General features: G+C 41.8%; 1 protein-coding gene across 3 annotated transcripts in view; it reads left to right on the plus strand.

The window, feature by feature from the left end:
• The window catches only part of PLEKHG1 (pleckstrin homology and RhoGEF domain containing G1), a 243,857-nt gene that overhangs the window by 126,745 nt on the left and 98,307 nt on the right, over nucleotides 1–18,805 (plus strand). For all 3 annotated transcript variants that reach the window (XM_030809833.1, XM_030809835.1, XM_030809834.1), the window contains one exon: nucleotides 8,213–8,718. In XM_030809833.1, the coding sequence (XP_030665693.1) occupies nucleotides 8,308–8,718 (411 nt within the window). In that variant the 5' untranslated portion in view covers nucleotides 8,213–8,307. The remainder of the gene's footprint in view (nucleotides 1–8,212; nucleotides 8,719–18,805) is intronic.

The raw sequence follows: 18,805 nt of genomic DNA on the forward strand, positions 1-18,805 counted from the left end.
GCTTTTTGCTATTGTTGCCTGTGCTTTTGGTGTCATATCCAAAAAATCATTGCCAAGACCAATGTCATGAAGCTTTTCTCCCCTGTTTTTTCTTTTTTTTTTTTTCGTAGAGGCTTTATGGTTTCTAGTCATATTTTTAGGTCTTAATGTATTTTGAGTTTATTTTTGTGTATAGTATAAGATAAGGGTTCATTTTTATTCTTTTTGCATGTGATATAAGAACATGTGGCACATACACATAATGGGAAAATTATCTGACCATAAAAAAAAGAAGGAAATCCTGCCACTTGTGACAAGATGGATGAACCTGGAGGCTATTGTGCTAAATGAAATGAGCTGGACATAGAAGGGCAAATGCTACATTACACCACTCTTATGAAGAATGTAAAATAATCAAACTCGTACAAGAAAAGACTAGAGTGGTGCTTCCCAGGAGGTAGGGAGAGGGAGAAACAGGGAGGTAATAGTGAAAGGATACAAATTTTCAGCTATGCAAGATGAGTAAGTCCAAGAAATCTGCACAGCGTAGTGCCTATAGCTAATAATACTATATTGTATACTTAAAATACTTCCGAGGAGGTAGATCTTAAGTGTTGTTATTGTAAAATGTTTAATAATAAAGAGGCATAAGGGAACTTTTGGAGTTGATGGCTATGTTCATGGCATATATTGTGGTAATAGTTTCACGTGTACACTTATCTCCAAGTTCAAGTTTTATACATTAAATATGTATAACTTTTTCTATTTAATCATACCTCAATAAAATACATTTTTAATTTAAAACATTTTTGAGCTATTTATTTTGAAAAAATTTTAAATATATAAAAAAGTTGCACAGACAGTGCAAAGTTCCCAAATGTCTTTCGTCCAGCTTCCCCTAACATTAGTATCTTGTGTAATTGTAGTACCTTGGTTAAAAACTAAGAAATTTACATGGAAAAACTAAGAAATTTACATGGTAAAACTAAGAAATTAACAGGGTAACAAGATTTTTTTTTTTTACTCCTTGGTTCCTTCATCACCAAATAACTACAAATAAATATGAAAATCATGTTCCCTGAATTGAACATGCTGCACACTAGAGAACATGAGGAATTATAGTCCTGGCCCTACCATTAAACAAGAATCAAGTTGATAGTTTAGAAAACCAAGAAGTGAAAATCCATATTGCTGTGGGGGAATAAAAGATGCTCCTCAAATACCTAGTGTCATCTTTGAAATATATAAATGTATATTTTTTAACTTGGTCTCTTAAACATTTTTTAAAGCATTAAGTCAGTTGTTTACAACGTTGAGGCTCTAACAAAACTGTGCTGTATATTAAATGAACATCACTAGCTGGTAGAGTAACTATTTCTGTATACTTTAGTCTTTCTGTGGCCTCCCCTCTTTGAGTGATTCACAGGAGGTGTAATAAGGAACTACATAATTTCAGCTACTCATTGGCACTGAACACAACACGTTCTCTTGGTTTCCATGGTTGTCCTGCCAAGGAACTCAGACTAGGTATTTGATGTTTAGAATAGCAATGAGCAGAATTTGGAAACCCTGATCACCCCTCAATCCTGCTGTGAGTAGGATTTCTGTCTTGCCTCCTAAGTTTCTCCTTGGGAGTTGTAGGCTGTAGGACCCATCAAATGTCCCCCTTCTCCATGTAAATATGGTCACAGGAAGCCATGGAACGTTCTGCATGAAACCTAAATCAGCCTAAGAAACCAGAGCCAAGAAGCATTGCTTTTGATTCTGGCAGTGATATTCCAAAAGAGAGCAGTTAAAATAATGGAAGTTGGAAGAGCAAAGAAAGAAAAGCCATGGAATTCCAGTTTTTTCACCCAGAAAAAATTAGAGGGATTTGTCATGAAGTAAAATGTGTGAAAGCCTAGCTACATAGAAGCTGTCTAGGCATCTTTTCCTTTTATTGAGGATGGCACAAAAAAAAAAAAGAATATTTTATTTGGATGGCTTTTAGGCTAACCAGTGCTTCTCATTGTGAGACTCAGTAAGTCTCTAAGGTTCTTCTATGGATACTTCCACCCCCACCACCTCCAGGTTTACCAAGGGTGAGATTGATCACAATCCTCTAAGTGGGTGGAACAAGCTTATTTTAGGGTCAAAAGATATACCTGATATAAGCCATTAGCAAGGTTTGGCCAGAAATTCCCAGAAATTCTTACATTATTAGCCCTGTGCTTGGGATTTTGGAATAGACAGAAGTTATGAGAAGAAAAGCAGCAACTTACCCAAATGCTAATACAACCTGCTAACATCTTTCACTCAAGGCAAACGAAAAAGCTTTCTTGCCCTACAGTTTTTTATCTGGATGTTTCAGTTTGTCATGGAAAATCAGTTAGCCCAATATCTGCTACACAGAGATGACCTCCCAACTGTATTTTTGCTAATTTTTAACAATATTGTGCATTAATAAGTGGAGTAAAAAACAAAAATGCAAACTTTGAGTTTTATGTATCTGCATTCACTATTATTTGAACAAAGATTGATAAAGAGGTAAATTTAAATCTTCAAGAATAATGTAATTATATCAAAGACTTCTAGATCAGCATTGTCTGACTAAAATACATATGAACTACTTATGTAATTTTTTATTTTCTAGTAGCAACAATATAAAAAAGTAAAATGATGCCGGGACAGTGGCTTACACCTGTAATCTCAGCACTTTGGGAGGCCAAGATGGGAGGATCACTTGAGCCCAGGAGTTCAAGACCAGCCTGGGCAACATAGAAAGACTTCATCTCTACAAAAATTAAAAATAAAATTAGCTTGGTATGGTGGCGTGGTCCCAGCTACTCGGGAGGCTGAGGTGGGAGGATGGCTTGAACCCAGGAGTGAGCCATGATTGTGCCACTGCACTCAAGCCTGGGTGACAGAGTGAGACCCTGTTTCAAAAAATAAAAATAAGAATAAATTTAAAATAAAAAAAGTAGGCCAGGAGCAGTTGTTCACACCTGTAATCCCAGCACTTTGGGAGGCCGAGGCGGATAGATCACGAGGTCAGGAGATCGAGACCAGCCTGGCCAACATGGTGAAACCTCATCTCTACTAAAAGTACAAAAATTAGCCAGGCATGGTGGCGGGTGCCTATAATCCCAGCTACTCAGGAGGCTGAGGCAGGAGAATTGCTTGAACCCAGGAGGCGGAGGTTACAGTGAGCCGAGATCGCACCATTGCACTCCAGCCTGGGCAACAACAGCAAAACTCCATCTCAAAAAAGAAAAAAAAAGTAAAATGAAACCAGTGAAAATAATTTCAATGAGATATTTTATTTAACATAATCCAAAATATTATTTCAATATACAAATATAAAAATTATTAATGAGGTATTTTATTTCATGTTTTTAGTTTTATACTAAGTTACTGAAATCTGGTGTGTATCTTACATGTCAATTCAGACTGACTATGTTTGTTTGTTTATTTTGAGTCAAGGTCTCACTTTGCCACCTAGGCTGGAGTGCAGTGGCACGATCATGGCTTACTGCAGCCTTGACTGCAAGTAGCTGGGACTACAGGCACAGACCACCACACCTGGCTAATTTTTTGTATTTTTTGTATTTGAGATAGGGTTTTACCAGGTTGCCCAGGCTAGTCTCGAACTCCTGAGCTCAAGTGATCCGCTGCCTCAGCCTCCCAAAGTGCTGGAATTACAGGCATGAGCCACTGTGCCCAGCCTGGCTGCGTTTCAAGTTCTCAGTAGCCACATGTGGCCACTGGCTACTGTGTGGAGCAACACAGCTCTAGAGAGAAAGATTAATAATTGGTGGGTTGCATTAGAATAGGCCAGACAGAGTGGAAATCTTAAATTATTTTGAGGAAAGTGAGAACAAGACTAGACAGTTTTTATGAGGTGCATTTTCCTACGTGAGGAAACTATAATTATCTTCTAAGCAATGAATCAACACAAAAAAGGTTAGCCATTAGCAAGTGTGGTCTCATATTACATGCCATTATATGACCTGACTTTAAATGTTTCACTTCTGTCATTGGTAATTTTGGAAGGTCTTTAGTTTGAGGTGGTAAGCTTGGCTAAATACTATGGACATCAAACTTCTGAAATGGTCTATTTTAGAAAGTGCCTGGTGGGCAGCCAGGCCTGTACGTGGACTGGCATTGGAACATTTGAAGCTTTCCCCGCAGCGGTGCCCCCTCCATGTTGCTGTTTAAGATCTATCCATGAAGGGGTCCCTATTGATCTGAGTTTTACATCTCACTCTTTCCCACCTTTGAAAGTATTTCTAAAGACATTGTCCCTTCTAGCAGCCCAACCCAGGGTCCTCTAAAAGCAGTTTTTATTCCTCTTTAATCCTTCTGTCCCAATATTGGGTATCCAATTTAAAGTGAAAGTAAGTAGAGAAAAGAAATGATGATAAGAAAATAATGTCTCTCTGTTGTGTCCATTTTTCTCTAGTCCTGATCATGAATGTAATGCCAAGAGTTTTGTAACTGTGTGAAAGACAGTTTTCTATTCTGGAGAGATTGATTCTTCTCTGGTTAGAAAATCAGAACTTGCCCTGCAGACAGTATGGACAGATCTGTGGGGGGTAGACCTTTCCAAATGTCTTGGCCTTTCAACTTTTTTGACACCAGGGACTGGTTTCATGGAAGACAATTTTTCGAAGGATGAAGGGTGGGTTGAGGTGGTGGGCGTCGGGGAGTAGGGACGCTTTCAGGATGAAATGGTTCCACCTCAGATCATCAGGAATTAGATTTTCAAAAGGAGCGTGCAACCTAGATCCCTGGCATGCATAGGTCACAATAGGGCTCGTGCTCCTATGAGAATCTAATGCTGCTGCTGATCTGAAAGGAGGCAGAGCCCAGGCAGCAATGCTTGCTTGCCCACCGCTCACTTCCTGCTGTGCTGCTTGGTTCCTGACAGGCCGTGGACCAGTACTACAACCCTGTTATAGAGAATATCCAACTTGGCCAGAGGCGGTGGCTCACACCTGCAATCCCAACACTTTGGGAAGCCAAGGCAGGTGGATCACCTGTGGTCAGGAGTTCAAGACCAGCCTGGCCAACATGGTGAAACCCCATCTCTACTAAAAATATAAAAATTAGCTGGGCGTGGTGGCTCATGCCTGTAATCCCAGCTACTAGGGAGGCTGAGGCAGGAGAATCACTTGAACCTGGGAGGTGGAGGTTGCAGTGAGCTGAGATCGTACCATTGCACTCCAGCCTGGGTGACAAGAGCAAAACTCTGTCTCAAAAAAAAAAAAAAAAGAATATCTTCAACTTACGTTTAGTCCCAAATCATAGCCTCATTGGACCCTTGGGATCTCAAAATATCCTCAGATACTTCCCAAGTGAGTGCCCATTTCCTGCACTGAGATCAACCTGATGGTCCTGGTTATGGAGGATGCGAATGGAAAGAAAACCTTGTTGTGTCCGCCCCTACTTTGGACTGCCCATGACTTTCTCAACACCAGTCCCAAACGTGAGCAAGTGTCCTTTGCTGCAAGCATACCTAAATGCACGGCTGCTGATTGGATTTTTGCCACACCCAATTTGGATCAGGCTTTCTAGGTCAAGTGCATCTTAACTACTATAACCAATTCGTGTTTTATAGGCCATAAAGTTGTTATAGAACAAGCAGCAAGCATATTGCAAAAGCTTTAAAAATGTGTGGCAGACTCTAGCATGTGGTAGTGGTTATGCAGATAAACTGCTCATTTCCTACGTCTTACCACTCCTTCTTGACTCAGAATTAGTTCCTTCATTTTATATTCATAACTTTAATATTTGCATCATTAGTTTGTACTAATACTTGTCATGAATATAAACTATCTAGAAACAGTATGTTGAAGGAGAGACTTGATGGATACTTTATATTCTAAAAATATTAGTACCAACTGTTTAGTGATCTTTATTATAGAATCAAATCAAATTTACATTACTATTGAAAAATCATTACTATGTATTCTTTTTACTGTGTTTGTCACATTATAACCTTCCAAACGTAAGTTTCCATCTTCTGTTTTTCTAGCAAAACCTGGAAGCACGTTTTTGTGGTAAGGTAACCTAGCAAAATCAAGCAAATTTCTTTATTAATCACATTCTCTGTCACAAGACATTTTGTTTCTATAAACAAAATTTCTCTATGAAATAATGAGATGTGGAATCTCATTATTTGAGGGAGAAATGTTGACCCTGCCTTAGAAATGAAGAAGATTGGAATTTTGAGTGTTTTACCCAAATAGCTTCTGAATGTTTAATTTTCACGTGGGTCCTTTAGGGGCCCAACATCATATTTAAATGCTGTGGGTATTAAGTGACTTTTTTTTTGAGACGGAGTCTCGCTCTGTCGCCCAGGCTGGAGTGCAGTGGCGCAATCTTGGCTCACTGCAAGCTCCACCTCCTGGATTCATGCCATTCTCCTGCCTCAGCCTCCCGAGTAGCTGGGACTACAGGCACCCGCCACCACGCCTGGCTAATTTTTTTGTATTTTTTTTAGTAGAGACGGGGTTTCACCATTAAGTGACCTTTTGGCTTTGCAGATAGTTTTTATTTTTACCCTTTTCTAAACAAGACAGCGCCATTTTCTCATAATTGTTCTTATAATTTAGTTCCTATATTTGTCATATAATTACATGATTTTATAACTGTACTTGTGGAGAGTTGGAGTTAATCAAACATACTCTCTAATAGTATCATAACTCCATATATGCCACAAGTGGAATGCCAGTTTCTAAGAAGTGATCTGGAGAAGTGCTGTGTTGAGAGGGTAAGTTTTCAATGGGGGTGTGAGTCTTAATACAGTCATGTATCACTTCAGCATGAGGGCATATTCTGAGACGTGTTGCCAGGCAACTTCATCATTGTATGAACATCACAGAGTATAATCACAAACCTATATGGCGTAGCCCTTTACACATCTAGGCTAGACGGTATGGCAGATTGCTCTCACCGCTGTCATATATGCTGTTTGTTGTTTTGTTTTGAGATGGAGTCTCGCTCTGTCGCTCAGGCTGGAGTTCAGTGGCAGGATCTCGGCTCACTGCAACCTCTGCCTCCCGGGTTCAAGCAATTCTCATGCCTCAGCTTCCCGAGTAGCTAATTTTTGTTTTTGTTTTTGTTTTTTTTTGAGACGGAGTCTCGCTGTGTCTCCCAGGCTGGAGTGCAGTGGCGCGATCTTAGCTCACTGCAAGCTCCACCTCCCGGGTTCACACCATTCTCCTGCCTCAGCCTCCCGTGTAGCTGGGACTACAGGCGCCCGCCAACACGCCTGGCTAATTTTTTGTATTTTTAGTAGAAACGGGGTTTCACCGAGTTAGCCAAGATGGTCTCGATCTCCTGACCTCGTGATCCGCCTGTCTCGGCCTCCCAAAGTGCTGGGATTACAGGCGTGAGCCACCGCGCCTGGCCTAATTTTTGTATTTTTTAGTAGCGACACGGTTTTGCCATGTTGGCCAGGCTTGTCTCAAACTCCTGGCCTCAAGTGATCTGCCCACCCCAGCCTCCCGAAGTGCTGGGATTTACAGGCGTGAGCCACCACGCCCAGTCTGCAGTTCATTGTTGACTGAAACATCATTATGCTGTGTATGACTCTATCTTTTTCTTGCCTAGTATTAGAAAATTATTGTCTATGTGACACTTTCTTTAATGCTGTATGCAAGTAAAATGTAAAGTTGCCAGCATTATTTAAATCAAGTAGTGGTGGCTCCAGGATGCTAGCCTAAAATTTTGTGGAATTATGGTGAAATACTTAAAATCTAGAACAAGGTTTTTCAAAATTCCATAGGAATCACGTCGGGTCCCTTTTAAGTTCATAAGAATCACTTGTGGTGCTTGTTAAAGTGATCGATTCCTGGTGCCCTGACCGCTCAGCCTTTAATTTAGTGAATCTAGACTAATTTGTATATGAGTCATTCCATGTGGTCACACTTTTGAGACAACAGGTGTAGTGTTTCTCAAACTTTAATGCTTATAAGTCATTCTGGGATCTTATTAAAGTGCACATTCAAGTTCAGCAGGCCAAGGTCAGAGCCCCAGACTCTGCATTTCTCATAGGCACCCAGATGATGCTTCAGAAACACTGATTTTGCATCTCACTCCACCACAGGTACCTTTGCATTCCCTTCTGTAATTGGCCACCTTGTTATTGACTATATTTATTTGAGCTAGGTTTTTACTTCCTTTCAACCCTCTGCTTGATAGAATTGCTTATCTTGTCCTTTTTATTTATTTTCTTTAATGCATATAGATGGGCACCAGTTGCATCTTGAAGTGCCATCAGCTGTAACCAAAGTTCCAGATCCCAAGACAGCCAGGCATTCCTGCCCTCAAGAACTGAAGACGATGGAGCTCTCTGATAGTGACCGACCTGTCAGCTTCGGTTCCACATCGTCCTCGGCCTCTTCCCGTGACAGCCATGGTTCCTTCGGCAGCAGAATGACCTTAGTTTCAAATAGCCACTTGGGCTTGTTTAACCAGGATAAGGAGGTAGGGGCCATAAAACTGGAGCTGATTCCGGCCAGGCCGTTTTCCAGCAGCGAGCTGCAGAGGGACAACCCCGCCACGGAGCAACAGAACGCAGACGAGGGCAGTGAAAGGCCACCCAGGGCGCAGTGGAGAGTGGACTCAAACGGGGCACCCAAGACGACCACAGACTCGGCCACCAGCCCCAAGCTCCTCTACGTGGATAGAGTTGTTCAGGAAATTCTGGAGACCGAAAGGACTTATGTGCAAGATTTAAAAAGCATCGTAGAGGTAAGACCGACTTCGCTTTTAATGTTTGCCATGCAGGAGAAATATGCTTGCAAAAGAAACGGCAAAGCCAAGCCAGGTGTAGGGGATGTCTTCTAAGAGGCGGAAGGGATGTGAATGTTTAAAGAGAGAGTAATAAGAGAAACCCTAAGGCCGTAACTCATTGTGTTAACATCCTCTTAATATTTGCATTAACGAATTAGTTATGAGTGAGGAGCAAGAATGATGATACAGTGCCCATACCAGGATGCCGTGTTAATAAATCCTACACCCAAGATGTCAGAGTGACTCACACGCAGTGGGGCAGGTGAGGATGGAGGAGGACTCAAGTCTCCTGGAGCGTGAATGTCAGGTGTGTGACTGAACCCCTCCGCTGTCCTTACCCTAATCACCACTCTCTACTGGCATCTGGGAGCTTCCAAAACTACTGAGACGTGAATCTCACACTCAGCAACTGTGATTTCATTGGCCTGGGTGGGGCTTGACTGGTAGAATTGTTGAAGATGCACAGGTGATTTTAATGTGCAGAGAGGTTTGCAGCCGCTGCTGTCTGCTATTCCTGTATTGGCTGGTGTTTGGGGAAAGGATTGAAAGGTAGAGAAAAGTCATGGGCTTTGTCTTGTCTCAAGTATCTCCTTTCTGTTCACTTTTACAGAGAGTAATCCTATATAAATTATTTTGTATGTGTTATTATTATAATTAAAAATTACTTGCACAAATTATTTCATGTGAATTGAGCTCAGCTTATGTGCCAGGTCACATCCTCTGGAAATTCAATTATTCGATTTTGATTTTCTGGGTCCTTTTAAAGGATAAAGCAAGAATTATCAGAGGAGCTCAGATGTTAACTCACTCTCAATTATAGTTAAAAATATTACTATCTCAAGGGCAGATTTTTTTTTTTTTTTTGAGACGGAGTTTCGCTCTTGTTTCCCAGGCTCACTGCAACCTCTGCTTCCCGGGTTCAAGCAATTCTCCTGCCTCAGCCTCCTGAGTAGCTGGGATTACAGGCATTCACCACCACACCCGGCTAATTTTGTATTTTTAGTAGAGATGGGGTTTCACCATGTTGGTCAGGCTGGTCTCGAACTCCCGACCTCAGGTGATCTGCCTGCCTTGGCCTCCCAAAGTGCCAGGATTACAGGCATGAGCCACTGCACCCGGCCTGAAGGGCAGATTTATGTATTATAAAGCTACATTTGCTTTGCTGCCTACTGATACACCAGATTCTTTCATTTGTTACTACCTGTTTCCTGCTTTAGACATTGACTCTGGAGTATATTTCAGAGTACAGTAGAATATTGCCAATGAGCGTGTTCTTCCCCAAAATACATTCTCATAGCTTTAGAAAAAGAATTCTAAAGCATGACTATGTGTGATCCACAAATGATAGAACCAGACTCTGTCTACTAAAAATAGTTATGATGTACCTTCCCAGTAAAAATAGAAAAGTCAATTGATGGTCAACTGAAACAATATGTGGTACCAAACGTGGAATAAAGTAGGCCTGTTTTTTAAAAATTTCAACAGTGATGTCATTTGTACTTGAGAAGAAATACCTGTAAAACGGCCAAAAATTTTACAGCCTCTCAGGAAACATATGGTTATTAAAGCTTTCTTTGGTCTATGCTTTTTTTTTCCTTTCTTTCTTGGAAACTTTTCTACCTAATCTAAAACTCACCTTATGGAGAGAAACCTTTAATTACTGAACTAGTATTCCGTTAACACTTATTTTTTCCTGAGGTTAGTTGATAAACCTTAGGTGAGAAGAAACAGGTAAGAGATGAATGAAAGAAAACAGATAAAGACAGAATTTATTTTTTCTAAGAAATTTCAGTGTAAGTTCTATGTGAAGCTGTCCACATGTTCTTGCTTTTTTTCTTTATTCGTGAATCAACTGTGTTTTACACTAGGGGTTGGTGAGCTTTTTCTAGGCAGGGCCAGATAGTAAATAGTTTTGGACTTATGGGGCCTAAGGTCTTGGTCACAACTGATGAACTCTGCCATTGAAGCTCAAAAGCAGCCATATACACTGTGAATAATGGGGCCTGGACATGCCAGTACCTCTTTAGAGTCTCGTTTGACCCAACGGCCACAGTTTGCTCACCCCTGTCTTAGGCTATAAGTTTGTGCCATGTTTCATCAACTGTCAAATGGAACTACTAAGTGGGACCTGCCTCATAGGGTTGTTACGAGAAATGGGTAAGATAAGGTATGAAAAGCTCTGCAGCAGTGCCTGGCACACAGTAATCAATTAGTAAATGGAAACTACACTCATCACTATTGCCAGCCTTCTCGAAGTTTGCTAGCTGAGAGTGATCACTGTGTATACTATGTTTTACCTAAAGTCTTTCACAAAAATAATCAGATTAGGCTGGGTGCAGTGGCTCACACCTGTAATCCCAGCACTTTGGGAGGCCAAGGTGGGCCGATCACCTGAGGTCAGGAGTTCGAGACCAGCCTGGACAACATGGTGAAAGCCCATCTATACTAAAAATACAAAAATTAGCCGGGCGTGGTGGTGCATGCCTGTAATCCCAGCTACTTGGGAGGCTGAGGCAGGAGAATTGCTTGAACCTGGGAGGCGGAGGCTGCAGTGAGCCGAGATCGCAACGCTGCACTCCAGCCTGGGTGACAGAACAAGACTCCATCTTAAAAAAACAAAAACAAAAACAAAAAATCAGATTAGCCAATTCACTACAGCAGAAATTTAATTAGAAAAAAAAAACCTTAATGGGTGATTTTACCATTATTATTTTGATTATTTCTAATGAACCCACTGGTAATCTGAGGTGGAAATTAGGGGAAGGAGAGGCACAGAAGGGGATGGGTATTGGAAAGAAGTGTTCCTGGGGAGGAAGAGTTCCAAATGAAGAGGGAGGGACCCAGGCAGGAAGAGCTAGATGCTCCCCTGTTCCAGAAGTCACTAGAATGCTTTGCATCATTTACCCTGTCCTCCTAGAAAACTTTAGAATTGTTTCATATCAGGGATTAGTTGGTTGAAGCCTCTTCACCTGTTTTGGCTATGAGACCACCTCTGTTTCTCCAGATCACAACTTTATCAGAATGGCTAGGCCACTTTTATCGAGTTCTTTTCTTAATGAAAAGTAAATAATTATTGTCAAGACTGCAGTAACTCTACCCAATAAAAAGCTGTCATATGGGTATTCTTTTAAAACATAGAATATCAACTCCTTTAAAATCTGTTTTCCTTGATCTATTTCTAACCTATTTGTATAATGTTGTAAATGACTTCTCTAATGTTCTCCATTTTTCAAATGCAGAATTTTAAATTAAGAAAAGGGCTGCTCATTGACAGCCTACTATGATAAAACTTTTACCCTGCCTAAAAGACGGACTTTTTTTTTTAGTTGGCTCTTTATTTAAATCTATTTTGAATAGGCGTCTCACTGTATCACCCAGGCTAGAGTGCAGTGGCATGATCATGGCTCACTGCAGCCTCGACCTCCTGGGCTCATGCAATCCTCCTGCCTCAGCCTCCCATGTATCTAGGACTACAGGTGCACACCACCACACCTTGCTAGGCTTTTTTTTTTTTTTTAATTTTTGTAGAGACAGGATCTCAATATGTTGCCCAGGCTGGTCTCAAACTGCCAGCCTCAAGAGATCCCTTTGCCTCAGCCTCCCAAAATGGTGGGCTTACAGGTGAGAGCCACCGAGCCCAGCCTTAGCTGGCTCTTTCCGAGCAAAAATAATTTCTGGGGGAAAAGAAGCCCATCTAATTGAAGTCACTTTTAATTTCTACAGTAGCGTGATTTCTGACTTTGTACACTCTGCTTTATTGAATCTCCTCTCATCTTAATTACCCCCATTAGTAGTACATTTTATCCGCATGCCGTATAGATACATAATCCTTACCACTCAAGTTTAGATTTCATTTTTAGGACTTGTGAACAGCAACATTTTTGTAAAAGATCATTGATCTGTATACACCGAGTTAAAAACACATGAGCAGGAATGATGATTTGACATTTCAACACAGTCCCAAATATCAGAGCAGCTTATTTCTGAGAAGAGATCCTCCTAACCCCAGTGAGCAATAGGATTCCCAGATGTTGGTTACACATGTAAAGAGTGTGGATGCCCTTCTTTCCCATGTGTGGAGACATTGTGTTAAAATAATCTCACATATTTCGGTATTTTTCTTTCCTATGCCATTTAGGAATTCAGAAATGAATTCCTAATGCTTTCTGAAAGTTGAACCCCAAAATGTGGTGGTTCTTATTCCTGTTGCTCTTCATTCTTCCCCAGATCCTTCTCTCTCAACCCCTGTCCCCTCCCCAGCCATGGCTCTTCCATCCTCTGCTCCTAGTCATTTACGTTTGTACACTTCACATTTTAGAGAAAGATGTAAGGTCTTGACCGTGAACCATAGTCAAAGGAACAATGGAGCTGTTATTTCTGTTTTATATATGCCCCTAACCGCAATCACAGATAAAATGAGATGATAAATATGAAAGCGAGTTTTTAAAGTTAAATTGCCAATGATACAATTTGCGGAGACATAGAAATCCATAGTTGGAAAGCAGAAATAAGGGTCTGTTCAATGTTTAATGGGACCTTCGATTGACTGGGCAGGGACTGTCATGGGTAGGGTGGGTTTCTTTAATCTTTCTAAATGATCTATAAAAGAGCTTTTGAGAACCTCATAAGATTTGGCCTCAGATATAGTTCATGGCCTGTTGTAACCTGTTAGTAAAGTTTTAAAATAGTTCATGATGTTAATGCCGTGTAATTAGAAGTTAACATTTCTGCTACAGAATGGCATCTTTGAGCTCTGAGAGATACTAAATTAAGCCATATTTGGTGATATTGAGGACATGTGTATTTAGTGAAAAAAGTGGCTGAATTGTTCATTACAACATGATTTTATCTTTTTCTATTATATGCCAGAGAGCTAATATCCTTTTCATGCACCTTCATCCATAAAGTGTATTTAAAAAAAAAAAAAAACAACCAAGTATTGGGGCCAGGTGCAGCAGCTCATGCCTGTAATCCCAGCACTTTGGGAGGCTGAAGTAGGTGGATCACTTGAGGTCAGGAGTTTGAGACCAGCCTGGCCAACATGGTGAAACTCCATCTCTACTAAAAATACAAAAATTAGCTGGGTATGGTGGTGCATGCCTGTAGTACCAGCTGCTTAGAAGGCTGAGGCAGGAGAATGGCTTGAACCTAGGAGGTGGAGGTTGCAGTGAGCCGAGATCGTGCCACTGTACTCCAGCTAGAGCAACAGAGTGAGACTCCGTCAAAAAAAACAAAAACAAAAACAGAAAACCCGAAGTATTCTAGCCTTAATGTTCAAAATTTAAACAGCAGAAGCATAAGCATATCTTTATTGGAAGCATTCAGCATTATTCAAGAGCCGTAGCTAAGCAAGGATTAGAATGGTGATCACCAACCCCTAGCTCTGTGTTCGTTAGTCTATGTGGACTCTTTGTTTACTGAGTGATCGTACAGACAGTGTCAGGGAAGATAAATGAGAGAAGGGTGTTTTTCACACACTTAGTGCTCTGAAACACATTGAAAGCTATTCTCCCCACTGCCATAGCCTAGAAGAGGCTTCTCTTTGTACTGGTGATGTCCAATTAATTGAAGAACTGTCTTATGCTGGGGAAGCAAACCTTCTCCAAAATTTGTGCAGAATGAAAGAAGGAAATCCAGGACGCAGGCACAGAGAGCTTGTGCAGTAATTTCACCACATACTCTGCCTGGACACTCAGCTGTTAGCCCTGTGAGATGTCTGTGACTTGGATGAAATGGAATGAGTTGGCTTTTGCCCTGGGGGCACCCCTCCCTTGAGGACAGTACTGTCAAGTGTGGAGGTGGTTTCTGATTAAGCCTGTCTTCCCATTGATCCTGCTGGAGAAACAAAATTGTTTGGTATGGAAAGGGCAGTGTGCATCTTACTCTTTTTCCTTAGCCATAATGGAATGGTTGTGCGTAGGCATTCCCTGGCCCAGCTTTACCTGCCTAGGATGCTGGACTAAAAGAGTCAGGTTTTGCACCAAGAAAGAAGGCTGTTGAGAAGAGGGGAATTGTCACAGTTTTTATTGTCTTTTTACTTACAGATATCTTCTCTCCATACTTTCCCTCCAGTTTAAATAACATTTGTTAGACACTTTTTACAAGGTTCATTTAGACTAACGTTTTTTAAATGCCGAGGGAGAAAAATGTGTTCCATGCTCAAGTGTAGGAGCTGGTAGGGATTGTTTTCAATGAAGCCTTGTTATGTGGGTGGATTTAATAAGGAACTTCCACTGTGATACTTGGCATCATTTAATGTACTTTTTTATGAGGCATTTGAGCACTTTTATGTGAATGTGTCTATTTTTTTTTTTTCCTCCAAGGGATTTCATTGTAACGGGTGAATGAGATCTTTCTTAAAACCATTTAATGTCTATGATAATTTAGAGACAAACCTGTTCGTTTTCTGCTTATTTAGGAGTCACTCCTTAAATAGTACATCTAATCATTGTACATAATCCCTCAAAAATCTCACTTTGACTACGTATTTCCATATCTCTGTATTATTGTTGTTGTTCTTGTTATTATGACCCCTTATTCCCCCACCTTACCTTACCTTACTCTTGTCTTTCACCACCTCAACAACAGCAGCACAAACCTAGAAGGTGGCAAGTGAGTGATTTTGAGTGTTCATATCTTCATACTGCAACCTGATCTGGGAAGGAGGGCAGGGAGAACTGATCTTTCACCTCTTGTCATTTCTAATGGGTTTGCCCATTTTGAATGTGATATAAATACCTGCTGATTGATTGCTAATGACCAATGAAAACAGTTCAAGGTGGGCAGTATTCAGTGAAAGCAAAATGAGTTCTGATTTGCAGAGCTGCTAGCTGTTGGCTGAACACGAGAGTTCATGTGTACTTTGTGACTGATGTCAGGTTGGGTTATTTGCTCCAAACTTTTATGGCCAGATCTTGAGTCAAAACATAGGCAACTTAAGTGACATCTTAAGTTTTGTAATCATCCCCGTCACCTCCATAGATTCCCGCAGCTATAAACATACTATTCAGCTACCATTTCTAAATTTTCTAGATAGATGCCTCAATAATACAAAAACACTACAAAAAAAACATTAGCAGCAATTAATATTTGAGCACTTACCATGTATCAGGCACTAGGCACTTAATTTGTTCACTCACTGTCCCATCATGTGGGTACTATTTTAATTCCTGTTTTAGCATGAGAATATTGAATGTACAGAGGACAAAGTGACTTGTCCCAGGTTACATAGTTGGCTGGTGGTTGAGCTGGAACTGAAAAGCAGGCCTTTCTCCAAAGCCCACTGCTTTCACTGCATACCTCCCCTTTGACTATAACAGAAGGTTCAAAGTTCAGCCTTCTTCTTAATCTCTCTAGAGCAGGCACCAGCAGTACCATAGACGTTCTGGACTGCATAGTTCTTGGCTATGAGGGAGAGTTGTGTGCATTGTAGGAACGTTTAGCAGCAAACCTGACTTCTATCCATTAGAAGCTAATAGAACCACCACCGTCCCCACTCGTGACAACCAAAAATGTCTCTAGCCATTGCCAAGTACCCCCTGGAGGGCAAAATTGTCCCTGGTTGAAAATGACAGCTTTAAATATCTGGAATGCACAGTGTTTCATTAAGGATAGGCTAAGCCACAGTAACTGTATTAGGCCATTCTTGCATTGCTATAAAGAAATACCTGAGACTGGGTAATTTATGAAGAAAAGAAATTTATTTGGCTGATGGTTCTGTAGGCTTTACAGGAAGCACAGTAGCATCTGCTTCTGAGGAGGTCTCAGGAAGCCTCCAGTCATGGCAGAAGGCGAACAGGGAGTAGGCATGACACATGTCAGGAGAGAACATGGTGGCCAGGCGTGGTGGCTCACGCCTGGAATCCAGCACTTGGGGAGGCCGAGGTGGGCATATCACGATGTCAGGAGTTCAAGACCAGCCTGGCCAACATGGTGAAACCCTGTCTCTACTAAAAATACAAAAGTTAGCCAAGTGTGGTTGTGTGCACCTGTAATCCCAGCTACTGGGGAAGCTGAGGCAGGAGAATCAGTTGAACCTGGGAGGCAGAGGTTGCAGTGAGCCAAGATAGCACCATTGTACTTCAGCCTAGGCAATGGAGTGAGACTCCATCTCAAAAAAAAAAAAAAGAGAGAGAGAGCATGGGGAGGAGCCGCACACTTAACCAGATCTTATGAGAGTTCACTCACTATCCTGAGGACGCTACCAAGGGGATGGTGCTAAACCATTCATGAGAAATTCGCCCCCGTGATCTAGTCACCTCCCACCAGGCCCCACCTCCAACATGGGGGGATTACATTTCAATATGAGGTTTGGGCAGGGACACAGATCCAAACTATGTCAGTAACATACAGACCTCCAAATCTAGTGACTTCACCCAAGTTTCTTTCTTTCTCCTGTAACCATCCTTTGCAAGTGTTCAGGTGAAGAGGAGCGGCACTCCTCCTGCAGTCATTCAGGGACCCAGGCTCAGGAGGCTTAGCTGTCTTCAGCACATGGCTTCCAAGGTTGCCGTCTCAGTCAACTAGATGGACAAGGAGACATGGAAACATGTACAGGGAAGGTTTCTGAGACAGACGTAGAACTGATGCACATCCCTTTTCTCAAACTCCCGATGAGAATCTTGTCACCTGGCTACACCAAACTATAAGGGAGGATGGGAGGTACAGTCTAGCCATGTGTCCAAAGAAGGTAGGAAACAATTTTTGTAAACAACCGGCAGTTTCTGGCATACATTATGTATAACGAAGGCATTCTCATTGTAAAACCTATCATTTAGTGATGGTGTATCCCCCACCACCCTCACTAAAAATAAAGAGGAAGAGGCTGGGCGTGGTGGTTCATGCCTGTAATCCCAGCACTTTAGGACAGCCAAGGCAGGTGGGTCATTTGAGGTCAGGAGTTCAAGACCAGCCTGACCAACATGGTGAAACCCCGTCTCCACTAAAAATACAAAAAAATTAGCCAGACATGGTGGCGTGTGCCTGTAGTTCCAGCTACTCAGGAGGCTGAGGCAGGAGAATCGCTTGAGCCCGGGAGATGGAGGTTACAGTGAGCTGAGATTGCGTCACTACACTCCAGCCTGGGTGACGGAGCGAGACTTCATCTCAAAAAATAAATAAATAATGAAGAAAGTAAGAAAGATTTTGGTGGTGCTTACCTGCTGAGATGAATATTACTGTCTCTACTAAATAACCTCATAGAATTTTTTTTTTCTTTTTTTCTTTTTTTTTTTTTTGAGACGGAGTCTCGCTCTGCCACCCAGGCTGGAGTGCAGTGGCACGATCTTGGCTCACTGCAAGCTCCACCTCCCGGGTTCACACCATTCTCCTGCCTCAGCCTCTCCGAGTAGCTGGGACTACAGGCGCCCGCCACCACGCCCGGCTAATTTTTTTGTATTTTTAGTAGAGACGGGGTTTCACCGTGGTCTCGATCTCCTGACCTCATGATCCACCCGCCTCAGCCTCCCAAAGTGCTGGGATTACAAGCGTGAGCCACCGCGCCCGGCCAGAATGTTTTAAATGCATTCTTTACTTAGGGCTTCAGTGTATCTCCTACTGCTCCTCCCTCCCTTCTTCTATGTCTCCACCCCTTTTCCCTACCCTTTCTCCCATCATTCCTGATTACCTCCCACCCCCTCCTTTTTTTTCCTACTCATTCCAGTTCATTTGACCTGCCAGTAGGGCTCTGTGAAATTATTTAATACCATAGTTAGTGTTTCAGGCTAATAAATACTGGGTCTAGCCTAGTTCAAAGGCAGGGATTGTGCTTATCTTGGTAGCATTCTGAAAACCTTGTGAGTGGGAGGGAATCAATAAGGGTAATGGACGAAAGCATCTGACACCTAATAGAACGATGCTTGGAAGCTGAAGTTTCATTGCCACATTGATAAAGTTTGTAAGAAAACTGAATGCCCTCCCTTGTACTGCCTTGCCCTTCTTCTTCTTTTGTTGTTGTTGTTGTTGTTATAGAGTCTCGCTCTGTCGCCCAGGTTGGAGGGCAGTGGCTTGATCTCTGCTCACTGCAAGCCCCGCCTCCTGGGTTCAA

This window comes from Nomascus leucogenys, chromosome 3 (genome assembly GCF_006542625.1).
Source record: "Nomascus leucogenys isolate Asia chromosome 3, Asia_NLE_v1, whole genome shotgun sequence".
NCBI lineage: Eukaryota > Metazoa > Chordata > Mammalia > Primates > Hylobatidae > Nomascus > Nomascus leucogenys.